Here is a 23,528-nt window from a genome sequence, read left to right on the forward strand (position 1 = left end):
TGTACCACTTTATCACCCCCATGATCAATAGTTTAGTTACTCTTATTTTTTCTTGTTTGAAAAATTTATGGTTCTGAATTTTCTTTTTTTGTGTGTGTGTGTTTCAACTCAATCGCATCGATGATGAAATATTTTTGTCAGATGTTGGTGGTGACACTTTACAGACGATTCCAAAGGCTTGGATATTATTGGCCATTCATGGAAACTCAAGCAAGATTGTTGTAGGGATCCTGTTCCAACTGCCAGACACCTCCACATCAATAAGAATCTCAGATGATTCATCACACCGGGGACCGGAGAGAACTTTATATCAAATACCTACGTGACAATTATTTGACATCAAAGAAAAAAGAAGCCGTCAAAATAATTCAGATTGCTAAGAGATTTGTCTTTCATGATAGAATATTATATTGTAAAAGCTTCTCAGAAAACCTACTAAGATGCTTGGATGAACATTAAATCTCGATGATTCTGAGAGAGATGCATGAAGGAGAGCAGGGAAAGGGAAGTTATTTCTCCAGATTCATGAAAAATATTATTTGTTGACTATGGAGGATGACGCAGCTGCCTATGTCCTAAAGTGTCATAAATGCCAAATTCATGATAATCTCATTCATATTCCTTGTATTCAATTACATTCCGTGAGCAGTCCATGACCCTTCTACAGCTGAGGACTGGATATCATTGGTAAATTCAACCTAACATCATCGAAGAAACATGAATACATTATCATAAAAACTGAATATTTCACCAAGTGGGTTGTAGCCGTCCCTCTTCAGAGCACCATCGAAACAACGATTGCAGCCTTCATCAAAGAATATATTATATGCAGATTTGGCGTTCCTAAGCACATCATAACTGATAATGGAACCCCTTTTGCCAATAAACATGTAGAAGAATTGCTTCAAGGGTATGGTATCAAGCAAATTTTCTCTACAACGTATTATCCCCAAGAGAATGGACAATCATAGGTACCAGCTAGACTTTGATCCGGATTCTCGGTCGGACGGTTCATGACAACCCACAGACATGGCATGGACAATTGCCCTTGTCTTTATGGGACTATTGAACTGCACCAAGAAGCTCGAACGGGACTTCACCATATTCCCTCGTCTATAATGTTTATGCTCTTTGTAAAGACCCTTGAGCTCTTCAACGCTATTAGACTAGTCAAGAGACGTATTAGCCGATAATAACTCGATTAGTTTAACATGAAAGTTAATTAATGGGAATTAATCTAACAATTAACTAGATACGAAAATAGTACCGTTAGATAGATCTCGAAAAGTTATGCAGAATAGACTACTCGAACGTGTCATTTGGGTATCAGACGAAGAAGATATCATAAAATTAGTAGAAAGGGTAAAACAGTCATTTCATTGATTGATTTGTGCATCCCTTATCCAAGCAAGTGGTTTGTCCTAGTCAGTATCTTGGTGTTATTCATACCCGGCCGAGAAGATAAGTCTTTACTCTCTTCTTCTTTCCTCATTTCTCTTTTCTATTCTCTCTTTCTTTTTCTTCTTCTTTTCTCCGGCGGTCCAGAGATGAAATCTCTGTCGAAGAACTTCATCGAAAATTAGTAAAACCAATCAATTGAGTGTGGTGTTGATGAGTTAATAGTTTTGGTTTAGTTTGAAACTTCAGTTGAGTTGAAGAGAGGTGATCTGTGAAGAAGTTAGGATTCTGTTAAATTGGTAAAGGATTGAGTTGAGTTAATAATTGAAGATCAGGATGTGAAGAAGAAGGTTATAGTTGTATTTTGAAGATTGTCTACAAAGAAGAAGAGTAACTGAGGAATCTGAAATTAGGGTTCTGTTCTTGAGAATTTTGGAAAAGGAGAAATTAGAAGATGAAATTGAGGTGTTTAGGGAAAGAGTAGAGATGGGTTTGTCATGAATTAGGTATAAGACTGAAGAATTACTTGAGTTTGTTAGTTAGGGCTTGGGAATTAGTGAATTGAAGTATTTCTGAAGTTAAGGTTGATGAATTGGATTCGATGAAGAACTGGGATTTGATTTCCGCATCAAGAAGGTGATGGAATTATTATTGGTGATGATTCAGTAGACGCATCATGAGGTAATTGATTTGATTTCTCAGTAACTTAGTAAAGTTAATACGCTCTGTTGTGAGTTTATAAGGCTGTTCATAATAGGAGAGTTAAAAGGAGTTTACTGTGTATGAGGTGTTATAAATCATTGGTGGTGATGTTGTTGAACCAGTGGTGGATATGAAATTGAGTTACATTTGTAGCTTGTTGAACTGGTGGTGTTGAAATGGATAATATGAACATGGTAATGTTGATGTGAGAATTTGTTATGGTTTGATTATCTGGTTGTAGTGTGTTGGTGTGAAGTAGTGACGTTGCAGAAAAGTAAAGGGTGATGATACAATCCGGTGGAGGAAAAGATGAGACCTGGAATGATGGTGATGATTGTGTTAGTTCTGATATCTGAATTGTCGGTGGTTGCTGATGATGATGGGTATTGGATGCGTGTATGTATGTCAATGGAGGAGGATATAGGTATTATGAGTTGATCTGAGTTATTATTGATGTTGTAGAGGAGAATTGAAATAATGATGAACTATTGATATTGTTGGTGGAGATGGGGATTGGATCTACATGGTTAATGGTTGCGGTTGAGGATATAAGTGATGGGGGAGTGTTGAGCAATTGATGGATCTGTAGATAAGAAGAGATGTAAATGATTGTACTAAGTTATAAGTTGTAGCACTGTTGTTGAAGTTGCAGGGGATATCAGTGGCTGTTGGAGGTTTAGAAACTATAGGCGTTGGTGTTGTTTGTGCGTTTGTGAGTTGCAAGCAGGCAAGGTGCAACTGAAATGGTAGTTGTAGGACTGTAATCAGTGCTAGCTGTGAAAGCTTGGAAAAGCTGCAGTTGCAGGTAACAAATGTTTTTAATTGTTTTTGAGTTTTGAAGTTTGCTTTTGAATTACAATAGAATGATTAAAAAGAGATTGTAGTTAGAGTTGGATTTAAAACTTTGGCAGGGAAGAATTGATTGCTCAGTTGAGCTTAGTGTAGTTGAGTCTTGTGATGCACTGTTAGAGTGCAGTTCAGCTTCTGGCCTGTGCAAGGGCCTTGGTTAGTATATCCTGAATCAGTCTTGTGGACTGAGTTAACTCACCGAGTTTCCTTACCTTGACAAGTTGACCGATTTAGACTTGACCATTTGACCCTGGACTATGACTGGACGTGGACTGTTAGTTGACCCCTCTGACCAAACGTTGACCGTTAGTGACCAGATAGACCATGCCTTGTGTATGGGCTTCTTTTAGTGGACTTGGGATTAGTACCATGTATTCGTAGCTAGATGTTTGGACCACTTACGGTCTGAATTAGCCTTTGGCTTCTTCTACAAAGTTGTATATATTGGTAAGACCTATCTGGTGGACCATAAAATCAATCTAATTGAATTAGTAAACTTTTAGATATACAAGAGATGGATAATAAAGATGTGTATAACCATTAGATAGTTCACTTAGCTTGTAACTGAAACTTGTATGAAATTATGTTATGAGTCTTGTATGAGTCTTTTGTCTAAACTTAGAGTGCTTGTATGATTAACAGTTAGTCTATTAACAACTATCGATTCAAAGGATGAACCAGAGGATCGTGGATCTCGAGGTAAGCGTGGCTTGTCATCAAAAGAGGTGGGAATACATTTAACTCTTTTGAAACTATTGTTGTTTCTTTTACAAAGGTTTATGTTTATAAACTCATGCATCGTCTGTTTGTGCATTCCATGCATTATTATGTTTGTATTATGATTATTTTGTTGATTCTTCTTAATATTTCCATGATTTGGAAAGGACTTGTATTGTTCCGAATGTCATTATGAATTGTATGGGAAATAAGAATTTCCACCTGTGGTATATAGGATACCCTCCTTCACATTTATACCTAGAGCTTTTATAATATATTGGTCGGCAATTTGCGAGTTCGGAATTGTCGACATCCATATGTATGATTAGGTGTGGATTTGCGAGTTCGAAATTGCACAACCATATTATACGTTGTTTGAAGAAGGAGTTTGTCCATATACATGTTTGTTTGTTTGTTTGTTTGTTACAGTGACTTGGTCATTTTTAATGTTTGGGAAAACATGTATTGTTTTCCATTTCTTGCCATGATTTCTTTAAAGTTAAATGTTATTCATACTGGGCACCGATGTGCTCACCCTTTCCCGCTTTCAGCTTCAGAGACAGATCAGGGTTGCGCAACAGAAGCTCCGAGGAGTTAAGTCTGTTTGATAGATTACTTCTGCTATATCTATTATGTTGTATATTCTATTTGCAAACAAAATAACTATTGTATATATATCATTGGAGAGAAGTACTTGTATGTATCTATTATCATTTGAGAGAAGTACTTGTATATATAGGATTGCAACGGCAAGTGAAGTACAATGTGACAAAGCCAAACCGTACAACTAAAGAATTGCTTAATTGGACATGCTCGAACCACAAAGACCTAAGGTGGAGAAATATGTTGAAGCTTATACAAATGATCTCCAGAGCAACAAAGGATATCCACAACAAAAAGAAAGACCTCAAACATTTCAAGTAGGAGATGTGATATTAAAAACAACAAAGCATATTCAATAAGACATGTCCGTTTCAAAGTTTTCTCCAAACTGGGAAGGGCCATATGTAGTCACTAAGGCATTACCTAGTGGATATCATAAAATCTTAGTTGTTGATGGAGGAGTGTGTTAAGTGCATTATTTACACTAATTTGGTACTCAAGTGCATTATGGAGGAGTCAGGGACGTGGTTGAGAGAAGAATGAGCTTTGTTGTGCTTGCAGAAAGATGGAACTTGAGATTGATGACAATGTGGAGCTGCAGTCGAGAATAGTGGATGAAATCATTGATGTTTAACTGCTCCCATGGTATAGAAATGGCACTGGTAGTATTATTGCTTGGATAAATTAGGCTATTGCCTTTACATTCGTTTATATAGTTGTTTATATATCTCTAATTATTTACAACAATAATATCGACATCTAAATCCTAAATAGACTAACATGGGTAGTCAAATGAGATTTTTATAGAATTTCATAGATTTTTTATTTGAGTGACTTCCGGAGACTCTCTGAAAATTTAGAGATTTTTAATGATTCTCAGAGGGTATTTTAGGGAGTTTTATGACTTGTAGAAACCAAAAAACAAGATTTGTAAGGAGTCTATGTGATTTATGAAGACACAAAATGTGTAATATCCAACCAAAAACTTAAATTATCTACCGTTTTTTTTTATCATGCACGTTGCAAAGTTAATACAAGTACCATGAATATATATCTAGTAAAATATTTGTTCATTGTCAGAATAAATCTCATTGTTTTCATATGCCTAAGATTTCTGTCATCCCAATTTTTTTTATTTGCTACGATGTTTCATCATTGGTTAGTATCTTTTCGTTGTTTCATATGAGGAGATGTCATTTGAAGTGGCGAAGAGAAAGCTCGGTCGGTATACACGAGTGAAAAGAAGAAGAGAGAGGAGATGTCCAATATATCCAGATGAGGTGGGATGTGTTACTGTGCAAATGGCTCGTCCGTTAGTCATTAGCTGAAACGTAAAAAAGAGAAAAAAATTGGCCCTACTCTCTAAAAAAAATATTCTCTAAATTTCCAAGTCTCCCAAAATATCACTTCTTGAAGAGAGATTTCTACCATGTCTATTTTCATAAAAAAGTCTCCCCAAATCTCGGAAAATTACAAATCAATGACTTTTATGTCTCCTTTCGAATAATAGGGGTGTTGGAGTGACTCTTACGAAATCCTAATCCAATAACATGGAGTTCCATATAATTTAAATGACTTGAAAAACATCCCTATCCAATAACAAGAGACATTAGAGCATCTCCAAGAGAGGGTGGATCTGTTTATTTTTAGTATACATAGGACTTTAGACTCCTGTTTGGCGTAAATCCATCTCCAACAGTAGGGTCTTATAAATTAGGAGGGACCAATTACTAAATATGAAGGTGTTCAAGAAAGTGTTATCTACACCTCCGGTTGCACCTCCACGTCATGTTTTTAACCAATTTTCTTTTGATTCTAAGGATTAAAATTCTCACTGTTGGAGATGAGGTCCTATATTTACTCTATGTGTAGACCCCATAAATAACCTGGTTTAATTAGGGTCCCTGAAAACAATTAGGGATCCTGCACTACAGGATAAAAAGGGACATGAAATAGTAATTATGGGTTATCCCTTATCCCAATTTTTTTGAAATGGCTAAACTACCCCTAAATTATTAGTGTTAATTAAGTTAATTAGGTAAATTAAGATGTTAATTAGTTTAGTTAGATTAAAATCAGATTTTGGGTAAATTTTATGATAAAAGAAAAATTGTGTTTTTGTGTTGAGGGGAAGGAGAAGTTGAGTTTTTGGGGAAAAAGTTGAGGTTATTTGAAATGAGTAATTCTAGTGGAGGAAATGATGTTGGTGAAGCTTCAAATAACAAACATGATTGTGTTGATGATGAGATTGTCTCAACTAATCCTATGGATTGGATGTTTGATGAAGAGATGTTAATAGAGGAAGCCATGAATATTGGTGCAAATGAAGATCCCATTGCTCAAAATGAAGGAACCAACCCTCAAAATGAGGAACCCGAAGCTCAAAACAATCAGGTAAACATCTTATACCCTTCGATTTATATGTTTGTTTCTCCTAGTGGTCGAATCATCCACACTATGGAACAACTCAGTGTAAGGGTCGTCATTGTCGGGGGTGTATACACAAATGACTCTCTAATGTTGTCATTTTATTGACACTACCAATGACGACTAAAACCTGAAAATTTTCGAGGTTATGAAAAATCGTTAGGTAGTGTGATAAAAATTAACGACCCTTTTTAGCTAGGTCACTTAGAGTCGTTATGTTGTTTTGTTTACACAAGAACGACTCTAAAACTAAAACTCTCTGTAAAATATAACATTTAGGGTCGTCATATATTCATATGAAATGACGATTCTTAAATACACAATGACGATTCTACTAAATTAAGATAACGACCCTTCCATTTTTTTAGACAGAAAGGTAGTTTTTGGTCATATAGAGTCGTTAGTGTATAAAAAAGGGTCGTCAGAGTAGGATCGTCAATTGGTTCTATAATACATTGACGACTCTATTCTAGAGAAAAAACCTTAAAACCCAGAAAAAGGGTCGTTATCTCCTACATCTTAGACATCAACGATTTTTCATACCTTAAAACCCATAAAAAGGGTCGTTAGGGTATATAACTATCGAGGTTGACGATCCTTATTCTGTAACTGTTATTTTTCAGTTAGAAACTGAATTTTACAAACAAAAAACTTCATACTAAACCCAAATAGGAAGTAGATTAGTAAGTTTTAGTTCACTTACTTTCTAATTGGGTGAAGAAAAAAAAATTCTAATCGGGTGAAGAAAGAAATAATCTTGGAGTCATTAATGGAGTCGTGATGGAGAGGTGAGAAAGAAGATAGAACTGATTTTTTTTGGGTTTAGAAATGAAAATGGATTAGGGCTTAGAGTTAACGATTAATAGTTTTTTTGCTTTTATTATTAGGAAATGGCAAAATAGACCTTTCACTGAATTTTAGAAACCCCCTATGATTTATGGTGTGGGTATAAATTGGTCAGGGCTTCTAATTGTTTTTTGGGGCCCCCAATTAAACGAGGATAAATAAAAGGACTAAATAAAAAATCCACGTAGGATTTTTTACACCTTCTGTTAGAGATGCTCTTAGAGCATCTCTAAGAGAGGGTGGATCTATTTATTTTTAGTGACACATAGGATTTTAGACTCCCGTTTGGCGTAAATCCATCTCCAACAGTAGGGTCCTATAAATTAGGAGGGACCAACTACTGAATATGAAGGTGTTCAAGAAAGTGTTATCTACACCTCCGGTTGCACCTCCACATCATGTTTTTAACCAATTTTCTTTTAATTTTAAGGGTTAAAATTCTCACTGTTGGAGATGGTTTTTTAGATATGAGGTCATATATTTACTCTATGTGTAGACCCCATAAATAAAATGATTAAATAAAAAATCCATGTAGGATTTTTTACACCTTCTGTTGGAGATGCTCTTGGGAGACTCTCCAAAATTTTCTATGGACTAACAATAGATTTGAAAATTTTTCAGAAATCACTTAAAATCTTAATTGACTACCTCCGTGTAAGAGTTTCCTAAACAGTAAAATACTCTCTTGATATATAAATATCTAATTGTGTTAGTACAACTAGCATTATTGTATGTTGTGACAAGTTGTGTCTCGCTTATGTCCTGCGTGTGTAGATGTCTATCCTTGCTTGTGCCTCGCGTGTGTAGGAGACTTGATACATGGTGATGATCATCGGATCGAGTAAAACAAAGTTGGGGAAGTCGAGTTTTGGTGATCAGAGATGGAGTTGAGCCCAGGAAAGTTGTTGCCAACGTCACTGATGGGAAAATGAAGTCACCAGATAGAATGGGACCGAGCAAAGATGATGTTGTCGTAATCAATGGCTGGAGATAGTGATAGTGGAACAGAGTTCAAGAAAGAAAGAAAATAAGAGAAAAGATATATGAGAGCAGACCAGAGTCGGCCCTGAGGCAAGGCTACCAAGGTTTTGTCTGGGGGCATCACGGCCAGTGGGGTAACAAACTAGGGATATATCACAGGGACTTTTAGATTTAAAAGGAAAAAATTAGTTTAAACTGTAATTATAAGAGAAATTTTAGTTAAAATTTTTAAAAAATTACCAGGCCGATATATATAAAAATCGAACTCAGTGTCTCTAATGTAAATATCTACTAAAAAAACAGAAAATTTGATAAGACCCTTAGAGCAACGGCCATGGACTGAGTGTTCTTAACACTCATTCACTGCTAAATTGAGTGAGAGACTGAGTGAAAGAGTGTTTTCTGATCATAAAACTCTAAATTAACAGACTAAGCGGCTGATGTTTATCCGCTTGGAGAGAAAAAATTCTCTCCAAACGGCTAAACATATGCCTCCTCGTAGTTTTTTTTCCTTTTCTTTTTTAATAACAAAACCTAATGTGGGTCGCGCATCCAAGAGTTTTAAAATAATAAAACTCTAGAAACATGTTTGAGAGACATATCTTTAGCCGCTCAATGTGATTTTTTTCCAAACGGCTGAAAATCAACCGCTTAGTGTCCACTTTCGGCCACTCATGCGATACAATGAGTGTATGAGTGATTTATTGATGAATGAGTAAGCATTCTCACTTCACAGTAGCACATAATTTGAGCAAATCCAGTGATACTCATTCGTATTAAATGAGAGCACTCACTCCATATCCCTTGCTCTTATCGTTTTCGCTCGGAAATTTTTTCTCTTCCCTTCTTGTTACTGCACCACAAGGCCCTCTACTTTGGACGTAATTGACACATTCGACCACAAAACTCTTTGATATCACAATTTTTATTTGTCATTTATAGAGTTGATGATTTGAAACCTAACGGACCACATATCGCTTGCTAACATACTTTTTTGCAATAAATTTATTACTTATTTTTGAAGCAGAAATCCTGAGTACCTGGAAGTTTCCTATCTCTTTTACTTGTGTTATATATTTTCTATGTTTGTTCCTTAGTTTTGTTCTCAGACTCAAGGTAGTCAATATCGGTTGTACATGCCGATATTACAGGTTTTTATCGGATATCGGAAAATACCTATACGATATCAAAAATATCGGCGATACAAAGACGAAATGATATTATCGGTTGTACAAGCCGGTACAGACCGATATATCGATTTTACTTGTACACCGATAACATCGGTTTCGTGAATTTTTCATCAACATGCATCTAGACTTTACAGACAAGTACAATTTCAATTGGAGAAAGTAAAAAGGCCTTATATTTATAATATAAAATCAATGACTATATGGTAAGATATAAGATGGAAACCATATTTCGATTGCAAGGCAGAGAAATATAAAAGATAAATATGAAGGATAATAAAAAAAGATTTACCGGCATAATGGGACAACAATCACAACGTTGGCTAATAAACCACCTTGTATTTTGGAAATTTGAGATATGTGTATGATTCTTATTATTTTTTACTATGGTTTTATAATTATTTGAAATTTTATATTAAATGATGTATCGCTCGTAAAAACAGATATTATCACTTATATAGGTGTATAGGACCTGAACGATACGTGATATTAACTACCTTGTGATCTTAATTAAAAGAAAATCACTGATATATTTAGTAAGTCTTACATCATGTTTGTTTTTAGGTCTATATAAATAGAGGATACTACATAGAGGTTTACCTATATCTCTATCTCTATATAAATACCACTACGTAATATCTCTTAAATTTATGTTTGTTTATCCACTATATTATATCTCTATATTATGCAACTAATTTCTATATTTCCCATTTTATCCTTATGCAATACAAAAATTCCATGAAGATCATTCCAACCCATTATTTTTCAAAATTTCAAAAGATGGATAAAAAAATCCAAAATTTAAAGTTGGAATACAAACACCAAACACAGCAAAACCAATTGCATCTTCGGAAGCACTTTCCTACCATCCCCACACCAATAGATAACCCATCAGCTCATTCAAGACCCACCACCATCACCAGCCAGTTCTCACCACTTCATGACCACCTTCACATCATTCCCCGCTCTATCGATCCATCGCTACCAGTCAGTTCACACCAACAGCATTCCAACATCACCTCATTGATCACTGGTCACTCCCTACAAAGGCATTTGTGTCAATCCTTATAAAGAGTACAAAGATTCACTTTACACATGTATAATTTTCTGATACGATATGAGGTACACAACTTTTGTCAAACTCATCTTTGTAGTCTGTTTTTCCTGCATTGTAATACTATCACTAGCGACAACTTGTTTAATAGCATCAACTGGAATAATAAGCTCAAATGCAATAAAACCTCATTATACTGATAGAAGAATACATAGTTTGCACAATAGTAAATAGAAAGCACCAAACGATGCAAAATTACAGTATGCCGAAAGCGTTCAAATTTGCGATTAGAAGATGCGATTCATTGTCGCTTGTAAAATAGTATGTAAAGAGAAGTACTATACCAAACACTTACACAACAATTTCAAGTCCCCGTGTTAAATAACCATCAAACATAAACACTACCGCTGCGATATTGTATATTTTGAACCCTAACAAGTGGGCATAGTGTGTATAATACTGTTCTTAAACTCAAATACAAGAAAGGAAATGGTAAAGAACACATGCCCAAAGTGATAGAATCAGAAAATTGCACGTATGAAAACAATTCGACCACAACCAAAACACGGAGGCGGTTTGCCATACAATCGTAGAGGATTGTCATGTCAATCCCTAATCAGGGTATATCTACATTTTGCCGGGCCACTAATATTGCTAGCCTCTACTGGATTCAGTACAATACACATTGCTCAACCATCTAAGATACATTTTTTTGAAATATAAGATTAGTTGTTCCATAAATAGGTAAAAGAACATCAATGCTAATACTCGTTGTTGCTCCACGTCTAGACCAACTTGGCACGACTAATTCCTTGGCACTAATCATAGTATACATGGAATATTTCTAGTGTATCTTTAACTAAGAATGGTTTCAAGTAAAATTAGATATACCCATTTTGGAAAACAAAAACACAAAGAAATGATCTAGCTAACTTGATAGACACTGAAATTTCTAAGTGTGAAATTGGGTTTTGGTTTGAACATTCCGTCCAACATGTAAACTGTTAGAGAGAGAAGGTCGTTGGTCAATTCTCTCAGATTTTAATTGATTGATTTTTCTTAATTACAGGGAAGGAGAAGTACATGACTATTTAAACTTGTTCAGACCGCTAACTTGATCAGCTGGTTACTAACGTACTCTTACGTATACGTGTCAGTTATGACACGCTTACATCACACGCTAACACACTCACACTTAAAGCATGAATAGAAAACTATTCTATGACACCCCCTCGCAAGTGCAGCGTCGATGAGGACTCGGAGACACTGAGCTTGAGTCTTAGAGTAGCAAATCGAGAAGAAGAGAGACCCTTAGTAAAGATGTCAGCCATTTGGTCTTGAGTGGAGATAAATTTGACTTCTAATGAGCGAGCTGTAATAAGTTCTCTGACATAATGAAACGCGATTTCGATCTGCTTCATCCTGTTGTGGAAAATTGGATTGGCAGTGAGGTATGTGGCACCCATATTGTCACACCAGAGAACTGGAGCTTTAGAAGAATGAAAACTAAGCTCAGTCAGAAGGGATTGAATCCAAACAACCTCAGAAGTTGCATCTTCCAATGCACGATACTCTGCCTCAGTGCTAGAGCAAGAGATAATCTTTTGCTTGCGGGAGCACCAAGAAATCAGGTTAGGACCAAGAAAAATAGACATACCACCAGTGGAACGACGATCAATAATGTCACCAGCCCAATCAGCATATAAGAAAGCTTGACTTTAGAGTGACCTGGAGCACTTGTACTGCAGACCATATCCAAGAGTGCCTTGTAGATAGTGCATAATCCTTTTAACTGCAGTCCAATAAGCCTTTGAGGGTGATTGCATGTGTTGACAAGCTCTATTGACAACATAAGCAATGTCAGGCCTTGTAATTATAACATATTGCAGAGCACCTACAACACTTCTGTATAATGCAGGATCTTCAAATAATGGTGAATTATCACCAGTGGTAGAAGGAGCAAATGGTGTAGAGTATGGTTTAGAAAATGTCATCTTGGTTTTATGTAATAAGTTGGAAATATATTGTTCTTGATAAATATGAAGACCTCCTGAATTTTTAGATTCCTGAATGCCCAAAAAGAAGTGAAGTTCTCCTAAATCCTTTATTACAAACTCTCTGCTAAGATCATTCAGAAGTTGATCAATGGATGAACTTGAGCTACCAGTTACAAGTATATCATCTACATCGATCAGCACATACATGGAAGCAACAAAACTAACTCTGAAGAATAAAGATGTATCAGTCTTGGAAGCCTGAAAACCATGTTGCAGTAAGAACTGACTAAGTCTAGCAAACCATGCCCTTGGTGCTTGCTTCAATCCATACATGGACTTCTTCAATTTGCATACATGATTAGGAATTATCTTATCTGCATAACCAGGTGGTTGAACCATAAAAACATCTTCCTGTAAATGTCCATGAAGGAATGCATTCTTGACATCAAGTTGTCTAATCTTCCAACCTTTATAAAGAGAAATTGAAATGATCATTCTAATTATTGTTGGCTTTACTACAGGGCTAAATATATCTTGATAATCAACGCCCTCAACTTGATTGTACCCTTTTGCAACCAATTTGGCTTTGTATCTCTCTATGGTTCCATCTGCTTTTCTTTTGATCCTAAAAATCCACTTACAACCAATGACATTTTGCCCAGAATTCACTTGTACCAACTGCCAAGTACCATTTTGTAATAGAGCAGTTATTTCTTCATCCATAGCAGCTCTCCATTTTGGATCTTTGCAAGCTTCAGAGTTACTGTAGGAACTGTGATATCCTCACAAACAGTTTGAGATTCAGAAGCATAAACTTTGGGATTGAAAATACCTTGTTTACCTCTGGTTTTCATGGAATGAGCATTAGTAACACTTGATGAAGGAATAAAAGAAGTAGTGGCAGTAGTAGAAGCAACATTAGTAACAGTTGTTAACATGTCAGTTAGAGATATATCCACTTCATTAGATATAGCAGGTGGAGGAGCAGCAACTGTAGTATAAGTACTTGAGGGAAAAATAGTCACAAAAGTGATTGCAGCATTAGAAGAATCTTCAGAGTAAAAAATCTTGGCATATGGAAAAAAATTCTCATCAAACACCACATCTCTAGAAATAATTATCTTTCCTGTAAAAGGATTGAAGCATCTATACCCCTTGTGTAGCTGACTGTATCCAAAAAATACACATCTGACAGACCTTGGTTCTAATTTGTGAGCATTAAATGGTCTTAGACATGGAAAACAGGCACAACCAAAAGTAGGCAAGAAGTTATAGTCAGGTGAAATTTGAAATAAAGTTTCTAGAGGTGATAATTGGTGTAAGGTAGAAATGGGTAATCTATTGATGAGAAAGTTTGTTGTTTCAAATGCATATGACCGAAAAGAGAGTGGTAATGAAGCATGAGAGAAGAAGGTCGTTGGACAATTCTCTCAGATTTTGATTGATTGATTTTTCTTAATTACAGGGAAGGAGAAGTACAAGAATATTTAAACTTGTTCAAACAACTAACTTGATCAACCGGTTACTAACGTACACTCTTACCTGTACGTGTCAGTTATGACACGCTTACATCACACGCTAACACACTCACACTTAAAGCATGAATAAAAATCTATTCTCTGACATAAACAACATTAATTAATCTCCAATGTTTTGCCAGTGGTGGGTAATAATCTTATCTAGTTTTAGGAAAATATGCATAAAAGCTCACAAACTTGATGTTTAACTTACACCAATACATAGATTCAATCAGCATGATGAATAAGAATCATTCATATACACACAAAACCAATTAAATCAAGCACGAACTAATCAATTTAACTGAAACCAATTTAACTGAAACTAATCAATTTAACTGAAATCATATCATACATAATCCATAAATGCAACTATACAAAGGAACACATGAGTTTCTGATCTACGGTGTTGATCTTTTGCTATAATTCATTCATAAGTGAAGATTACAAGAAAAATCGTCAAACACAAATCAACGACAAAATGAAGAAACAAAATGAAAATCTCACCTCTGTGAGAGAGGTCGATGATATCCTGCTTTTCTCTTCCAATTGAGAGGTAAGGAACTTTTTTTTAGGGCAGAGGCGGAAGAAAACCAGGTGAGATGAGAGAGAAAAAATGGTTTTGAATCGAGGACAGAATAATTGGAAATTTCAAATTAGTTTGAGGACATATCAGATATTTCGTAGGCTAAATAGAAGTTTAGCAGAAAGATAGCACCTGGTTGGTGCTATTTCATTTCCTCTACATAGATAGAGATTTGCCTCTATTTTTATAGAGATAGTGGAAAAAACAAACAACAAAATTATTGAGGTCCGCCACTACTACATGGAGGTTAGTAGAGGTTAGCCTCTACGTAGAGAAAAAATAAACATGCTCTTAATTGTATAACTTAAATCATATATCTCACATAACAAACTGCCCAATCATTGAACCAAATCATATCACAAACTATTGGTACTAGGTAATTGAAGGACGGGTTGTTGATAAGGCAACAAATTTTCTTCTGTCTTCGGACATCAAAATCTCAAGGCCGGCGCTGCATGAGATGTTCCGGCCGGGAAATTTCAGCCGTAAATCGGAAGAGAAAGAAAAACAAAGGATCCTGGAGAAAAGAGAAGAAATATGCGAAGTTCTTAGTTCTTAGGGAAGCTTACGGACAGAATAATCCGGCCGTCAGTAATAGAAAAGAATGGTCTGTCGGTTTCCTACGACTGACAGGACAATGAACAATAACGGGAGGGTTTCTACAGTAATCGACAAGGGCCCATGTACGGCAAGGGCCCATGTGCAGCTGATGGATTATCCATGACATTGTCATTCCTCTTATTCATCGCCCTCGTCATTCTTCTTCTTCCTCAACAGTCCAACCCAAAAGATTACTCTTTCAGGTAATTTTCTCTTTCTCTAGAGCTTTAATGGTCTTTTTTTTTTGCCCGTCTGAGCTGAGCATAACTTCAAATCACGTCTTCTTTCTTTCACTGAACCCCGGTCTAGGGTTTTTGTTCCGAGTTTTTGTGATGTTGGCTTTCCACTTGCTTGCTTGAGTGGATAAGAAACTGATTGTTTACTTGGAAATACTCTTATGTTTGATTGAAATTTGCTGTTATTGAAAAATAAGAAGAAGATTTTGCTTCATTTAATTGGGGAATAGCATTTAGTTGAGTATCAACAAGATAGAATTATATGATTGATTTATGAATGAATGAATTTCAGCAATTTTGAGTTTATTTGATTTCAGTAAAAAATTACAGGAATGAGAATGTCTTGGATTTTATTTTGGGAAAGAATGGAACCCCCGGATGCCATTATTTTCAGAATTTGTTAACTACTTAAATTCAGTAAAATATTCGAGGAATGAGAATGTCATGGATCGATTTCCAGCAATTGAATGGAACCTACATTTGGATGCCATTCTTTTGAGAGTTCATTTAATCGAAAAGCGATTATCATTATTGATGGTGTCGGCGGTGGCTTGGGGACTGAAGATGGTGGTGATTGTACATTTGTATGGTAGTAGTGTAGAAGGAAGAGAACGAAGTTGGTGGCGGTGATTATGATTTGTGTACGGTGGTGCTACTTCTGATGGTCAGTATAGTGGTGGTGGTGGTGAACGACTGATCATCCGAGTTAGAGTTGAATAAGGCGCTGAATAGCGATTTTGATTATGAAATGACGTATCTGGTGGTGATGCTGGTGGCGATGGGTGGTGGTGAAGGAAAAAGCAGTTTGACTTTGACTTTGTTTTCATATCAAAAATCTTTTCATTCTCAGTTTCCACAAAGGAGCAAGGGTCAAGAAACTTCATATGCGTGAGCAGCTTCTCTTCTCTCTTTAATTTTTCTACATTGCATACTTATATCCAGTCGTCAATTTTATATCCCACAGTAGCTCTGAATTAATCTTTTATTCTCTATCAAGAAATTCCAATAGCTCTGAAAATTACCAGAGAAAAGAAACTGTTATTATGGGTATTGAAAGAAGAAGAAACATCAAACTCATTCTTCCTTGTCTCTTTACTTTATTATCCTTCTTGATTGGTTATTATATTAGTGATGCACTAGACATTTCAGACCACCAAACAGTAGTATCTTCAGGGGGGAAATTCAGGCTAGGCTTCTTTAGCCTTAAGAATAGTTCTACCAATCGTTATGCTGGAATATGGTTCAATAATATTCCGGGACCGACAATTATATGGGTAGCTAATCAAGACAAACCACTAAATGATTCTTCTGGTGTTTTGAAAATTGCAGATGACGGAAATCTTGTAGTTTCTGATGGCCGAAAGAACATTCTTTGGACTTCAGGTTTGTTGTCTAATGCCAGTGTTGTTGACACGGAAGCTGAATTAATGGATACAGGGAATCTGGTTCTACGAGAAAAGACAAGTGACAACAGCAGTGGGAGGATATTATGGGAGAGTTTCGATTATGCTTCTAATGTACTCTTGCCTGGGATGAAGGTTGGTGAAAACATCAAACCGGGTTTGAAAGGAGAGATAACTTCCTGGAGAGATAGCTCTGATCCTTCCACAGGGATCTTCTCATTGGAATTAGACCCGTCAAAACTTCCTCAGATAATAATCAAGAACGTTTCGAAGGATAAACTGCACTGGCGAAGTGGTCCGTGGAACAATCGAGTCTTTATAGGCGTCCCAAGAATGTACAGCGTCTATGTTGATGGATTTTTTCTTGTTAGAGATGGTCAACAAGTTTATTTAACTCTTGGTTATGGAAACAAGACTTCTTTCACTAGGTTTGTTTTAGAACCTGATGGGATGTTTGTTCAAAGAGATTGGCTTGAGAATAACAGAGAATGGGTCGACGTATGGCACTCACAAGAAACAGAATGTGATATTTATGGTAAATGTGGCCCTTTTGGAAGCTGCAATGCATTGGATTCACCAATTTGTAGTTGTTTGCAAGGGTTTGAACCAAAGTCGAAAGACGAATGGAGTAATGGGAATTGGTTAGGTGGGTGTGTTAGGAGGACAGAATTGCAGTGTCATACAAACAACAATGCAATTAGTACAGGTGAAGTAAGGAAAGAATTAGATGGTTTTTTGAAACTTGACAAGATGAAGGTGCCTGATCATGTTGAATGGTGGGAATCTCAAAGCACAAAGGAGTGCGAGCAAAACTGTTTAAATAACTGTTCTTGCTTAGCTTACTCATACGAGAACAACATTGGGTGTATGTGGTGGGCAAGTGATATGCTCGATATACAAAAGTTTGGAAACTTCTCTAAGGCTGGTGTCCAACTTCATATCAAGGTCGCCTACTCAGAGCTCCGTAAGTACTATATTACTCTCTTCTTTGGAAATCAATTTCTTGTGACGCATCATCTATGACTAGAAGGACCAGAACAATTTAGCTTCATTTCTTATCTTCGGGGATTTAACAGTGTTATTTGTTTTGAGAGAGCTATATGGATGTTTTATACTACCTCCGTCTCTGGGAAAGAGGCACTATCACTTTTTCATTTTAGCCTAAAAATAGGCCAAACTGAAAAAATGATGGTAACTTTTTCCACGGAGGGAGTAAATTGATGACTGCCAACATTGACAAGTTGGATTTTTGAGTTCATATACAGCTAGCCACATAATGTGCACTAGTTGGATTTTTGTTAGGGTCATTTACATCCAATGGTAAAGTATTGATTTCAGAAATCTCTCTTGAAAATGGAATTGCAGCTAAGAAGAAGGATGCCCGGTTAATTATTTCAATTGCGATCATTATAGGAATAGCTGTAGTCGGTCTTTGCACGTTCATCTGCTGGAGGTGGATGGCAAAACAGAGAGGTATAAAAAATTGCCATGACAATTTCGATCTTAAATTTTGTGTTTGTCAAAGCCAATTTGGAAATGGGAATTCGTGAATCTCCAATACTAACTTTTTAATTACAAATGGTAAACTCGCAGGAGAAAAACAGAAAGGCGCAGAACTTTACTTACTTGATTCTTGTGGAGAAACGTCAGATGCAAACATGTTTGGGGACAACAAAGGACTGGTAATGTTCCATTTTGAAACCCTGGCTATGGCTACAAACAATTTTAGCGAAGCGTCAAAACTTGGGCATGGTGGTTTTGGTTCAGTCTATAAGGTAACTATTACTGTCCCCTATACGCTTGGTGATATGTTAGTCGTTTAAACTAAATTGTTATACATTCAATGGTTAATAACAGGCAAATTTGGTAAATGGACAAGTAGTGGCCGTGAAAAGGCTTGCCAAGGGTTCCGGACAAGGCTTAGAAGAGTTCAAAAATGAAGTTCTGGTGATCTCTAAACTTCAACACAGGAATCTAGTTAGACTTTTAGGTTGTTGCACTGAAAGGGAAGAGAAGATATTGGTATATGAATACATGCCTAACAAAAGCTTGGATGCATTTCTCTTTGGTAAGACCTTTCTTAAAATTTCTTGGTAAATATGTCCCTTTATTGGTGACATTCTTAATAACATTACAAGAATGTATGTTCAATATCTCGAAGTAAAAAATTATGCTTTTGTATTGACTTGTTTTATGTGGTTTGGGGATCAGTTCCAACCCAACGAACGCTCCTGGATTGGAGGAAACGCTTCCATATTATCGAAGGGATAACCCGTGGGATTCTTTACCTTCACAGAGATTCTAGATTAAGAGTTATTCATAGAGATTTGAAGGCAAGTAACGTTTTGCTGGATGAAAAGTTGAACCCTAAAATTTCCGATTTTGGGATGGCAAGGATATTTGGAGGCGATGAGCTCCAGGCAGATACCAGAAGAGTTGTTGGGACATAGTAAGTGGCGATTTCCAGTTTCTCTTTAGTTTGTTTCCATTTCAAGCATATAAATAGTGTTAACAACTTTACAATGCAGCGGTTATATGTCCCCCGAATATGCAATGGAAGGTCGATTTTCAGAAAAATCAGATGTTTTCAGTTTTGGAGTGTTACTACTAGAAATTGTGAGCGGAAAGAAAAACACTAGTTTTCACCTACAAGAGTTATCTTTAAGCCTTCTGGGATACGTAAGTTTGTAAAGATTATTTCGTTTAGTTAGATAAAATATCAATGTTCCATAACATATTTATTAAAAAAATGTGACTTTCATTATCTGTATTGTTTCCGATCAAGTAAAAAATGGCTTAGTTGTGCTGTCAGGCATGGAAATTGTGGAAGGAAAGCATGGCGCAAGCATTGATTGATCCAACTTTGTTATCTGAACAAAAATTTGAGGCAGACATTCTGAGATGCATTCATGTGGGACTATTGTGTGTACAAGAATCTGCAAAGTACAGACCAACTATGTCTATTGTACTGTCGATGCTTACAAGCGAAATTGTAAATCTTCCGACTCCAGAGCGACCTGCATTTATAGAGAGAGAGGTGTCTTCTCCTTCATGTGCATCTTTTGACACGCCAAAGCCATTTTCTGTAAACAATGTAACTATCACAAGCATCGAAGGTAGTTGAAAAATTTGCTTCGTTTTTTGTTTATATTGGAACAAGTCTAGGTCTTTGGTTCTTATACACCGAAAAACCAAGAAACGGGCAACTAACTAGTTTTCTGTATGTTGTTGGTTGTGAAGACATAAAAGGCGAGTTTGGTTTATGGCTGTGAGTGTTTGAAAAATACCTTTCTGTATTGTGGACCTAGTACACTGTATATTGCCATGTTAAATTGTTGGTGAGATAAGTAATGACGAAAATAGACATGTATTAATAATTATTTTTGAATACATTTTAATTTCAAATATATACTATTAATACTCCCTCCGTCCCAAATTAAATGAGCTAGTTGTAGTTTGCACAATTTTTAAGGCGAGGAGGAAAGGGGAGTATGTTTAAGTGTTTTTTTTACATTTATACCCTTATGGATAATAACTAGTAAAACTTAGAAGTGATTTATCTCTTAAACTATACTACGGTTTTTCGTAAACTTTATATCGTTGAAAATCATTTTAAAACACATGCGTAACGAATATAAGCATGGCTATCAAATTATACATATTTTTTTATAGTAACAATAATCAATTAAAAGGGTAGTTTTAGAATTAGGAAAAACATGAGGAACAATGGGACTACATTAGTGATCTAAGTAAGAGTGTGAACATGCCTTGGGTTGTAATTAGTGATTTAAATATCACTCTTAGTAAAGATGATAATCATGCTGGCAGTTCTGGTCATAATTATGACAATATTAGCCAATAATTAAGAGATTCTGATCTTAGTGATCCAGGCTTTAATGGTAACCCTTTTACATGGACTAGTAATAGCCATGGCAGTGGTAGAATCAAAGCTAGACAAGTAGGGGGTTAATCCTCGGGGAGTTGAGTGTAGTTCAGTTTTTATCCGTTAGTCGTGGGGGGTTCGAAGGAGTCTCTCAAAATCCCTGTTAGTCGTGAGAGAGTTTAGAAGAGTTTTCCAAACTCCCTAAAAAACCCTGTTAGTCGTGGGGGAGTTTGAAAGAAACTCTTGAACTCCCTGTTAGTGGTAAAAACTAGTTATCTAGGGATTTGGTTTGTTTTGGGGAGTTTCAGGGAGTTCTGAGGAGTTTACAATGTATTTTTTGCCTCACTACAAATCTCTCAAAAGAGTAGAGATTTTGGGAGAGTCTCTCAAACTCCGTATACTCTCTTACACTCCCTCAAAATCTCCAAGATTCAAAATACATCAAACACCCCCAACTCACCTGTAAACTAACCCAATAGCGAGTGGTTTTTAGATTATCCTATTTCTAATCTCACACATGTTTCTCAAAATGGCTCTGATCATGCTCCTATTCTCCTTCAGTTATACAACAATGTTAATGTGAAAGGTAAGAATTGGATTTTTTTTGAAACCTGGCTAAATAACTCAAAATGTGTGTCTAAAATTGAATATTCATGGAATATTAATTGAGAAAGCGGGGGTCCAACAACCACACCCAATATTTCGTTCAGGCAATCTGTATGAACTAACTCCAATATATTTCCAAGAGAATCAACTAGACAGTTAGACTCAATCAAGGAAAATACATCCAAGTGTTATATCTCAATTTCTCAAGTCAATCTGCAATCGAACAGATAGAAATCTGTGAGCCGGATTAATATGAGAAATAACTTTGATGGTACCAAAGACCAATATCCAAGCGTCAATCAATTTATATCAACAACGAAAGGTTGGACAATCTAATTAATTGAACTACGCACAACCTGTGATATTTCAATTATATAGAAAATATAATGCGGAAAAGAAATAACACAGACACCAGAAATTTTATTAATCAGGAAACCGCAAATGCAGAAAAACCCCGAGACCCAGTCCAGATTTGAACATCACACTGTATTAAGCCGGTACAGACTCTAGCCTAATACAAGTTAACTTCGGACTGGAATGTAGTTGAGCCATAACCAATCTCACAATGATTAAGGTACAGTCGCGTTCCTTACGCCTCTGAATCCCAGCAAGATTCTACGCGCTTGATTCCCTTAGCTGATCTCACCCACAACTAAGAGTTGCTACGACCCAAAGTCGAAGACTTGATAAATAAATCTGTCTCACACATAAAAGTCTATTGAATAGATAAATCTATCTCCCACAAAAATATCTACGAGTTTTTGTTCCGTCTTTTGACAAATCAAGGTGAACAAGAACCAATTGATACACCAGAATTATATTCCCGAAGAACAACCTAGTAATATCAATCACCTCACAATGATCTTAATCGTATGGTAGCGAAACATGATATTATGGAATCAAAAAATATGATACGAAGATGTTTGTGAATACTTTTTATCTTACCTATTGGAGATTGAATCTCGAGCAAATCTTAGAGAAGATAGTACTCAATACGATAAAATAAAGTAAGATCAGAACACGCAACTACAGAGAAAATAGTTAGGTCTGACTTCAGAATCCCAATGAAGTCTTCAAGTCGTTAACCTATAATAGTTTTAGAAAAACCTAGGTTAAAGGAGAATCGAATCTAGTCGCAACTAGTATCACACAAGAGGTGTGGGGATTAGGTTTTCTAGTTGCTAGAGTTCTACCTTATATAGTTTTCAAATTAGGGTTTGCAATCAATGTTACCTTGGTAACAAAGCATTCAATATTCACCGTTAGATGAAAACCTGATTAGATTCAAGCTAATATCTTTCAACCGTTAGATTGAACTTAGCTTGTTATACACAAATGAAATGTGCCTTCATTTAGATATGGGGAACCGTACCTAAACGTGTAAACTTGGTTAGCTCAACAATAGTTAACCTAAGTTAGCCATATGAACAATTTCATATCAACCTTGTTCATCTTTATCACAACTAGTTCAAATGACTCAAATGAAATTAGTTCTAGAGTTGTTCAATTGTTTATATTCCCATAGAAGTATACAAGACACAATTGAAGCAAAATCGATTTTGATTCACTCGAATCAATTCATGAATATTATAGACACGATTTTCAAAAGATTGCATTCCTTATTATATAAATGTATTTGTTTATGAACAACCGATTTTAGAACTTAGCCCACTCAAGTATGCAAACGGGTACGCATACTTAGAGTTTCGGAGTTGGTCTGTCCGCTAGTATGCGAAAGGGTACGCATACTGTCGTCCACGAACGAACTCAGTTGAATTAGTATGCAAAAGGGTACGCATACTAAATTCCCGGACTTGAGATGTTAAGCTAGTACGCATACATGTATGCATACTAAGTCCCCGGACTTCAACTGTTAAACCAGTATGCATACGGGTATGCATTACCATGGTTCCCGGACTTGGAGTAACATGCAACA

At 36.1% G+C, this 23,528-nt stretch overlaps 1 protein-coding gene and 1 long non-coding RNA gene across 4 annotated transcripts; both read left to right on the plus strand.

Moving 5' to 3' along the window:
* The first annotated feature begins 1,472 nt into the window (after nt 1-1,472).
* On the plus strand, nt 1,473-3,898 carry LOC113300187. Its single transcript, XR_003335582.1, has 2 exons — nt 1,473-2,905; nt 3,592-3,898. It is a non-coding gene; the product is annotated as an uncharacterized LOC113300187 (long non-coding RNA).
* Nucleotides 3,899-15,626: 11,728 nt separating this feature from the next.
* On the plus strand, nt 15,627-20,510 carry LOC113300188 (G-type lectin S-receptor-like serine/threonine-protein kinase At1g11330). Of its 3 annotated transcripts, none has more exons than XM_026549383.1 (8): nt 15,627-15,667; nt 17,030-18,067; nt 18,469-18,576; nt 18,697-18,878; nt 18,961-19,171; nt 19,315-19,552; nt 19,632-19,782; nt 19,916-20,510. In XM_026549383.1, exons 2-8 carry the CDS (start codon nt 17,128-17,130, stop codon nt 20,225-20,227), a joined length of 2,142 nt encoding a protein of 713 aa, XP_026405168.1. In that variant the 5' UTR covers nt 15,627-15,667; nt 17,030-17,127; the 3' UTR covers nt 20,228-20,510. The 3 variants fall into 3 exon arrangements, with proteins under 3 accessions (XP_026405168.1, XP_026405167.1, XP_026405166.1); XM_026549382.1 differs by lacking the exon at nt 15,627-15,667 and adding an exon at nt 15,727-16,588; XM_026549381.1 differs by lacking the exon at nt 15,627-15,667 and having other exon boundaries at nt 15,727-18,067.
* The last annotated feature ends 3,018 nt before the right edge of the window (nt 20,511-23,528 follow it).

This window comes from Papaver somniferum, chromosome 7 (genome assembly GCF_003573695.1).
Source record: "Papaver somniferum cultivar HN1 chromosome 7, ASM357369v1, whole genome shotgun sequence".
Taxonomy (NCBI): Eukaryota; Viridiplantae; Streptophyta; class Magnoliopsida; order Ranunculales; family Papaveraceae; genus Papaver; species Papaver somniferum.

What these genes read in the sequence shown, in the direction of transcription:
- LOC113300188 (XM_026549381.1), top strand. Translation starts at nt 16,744, where the DNA reads ATGGGTATTGAAAGAAGAAGAAACATCAAACTCATTCTTCCTTGTCTC. An exon ending in GGTCGCCTACTCAGAGCTCC is followed by an intron (nt 18,068 to 18,468) that starts GTAAGTACTATA and finishes ATGGAATTGCAG; the next exon opens with CTAAGAAGAAGGATGCCCGG. An exon ending in CTTTAAGCCTTCTGGGATAC is followed by an intron (nt 19,783 to 19,915) that starts GTAAGTTTGTAA and finishes TTGTGCTGTCAG; the next exon opens with GCATGGAAATTGTGGAAGGA.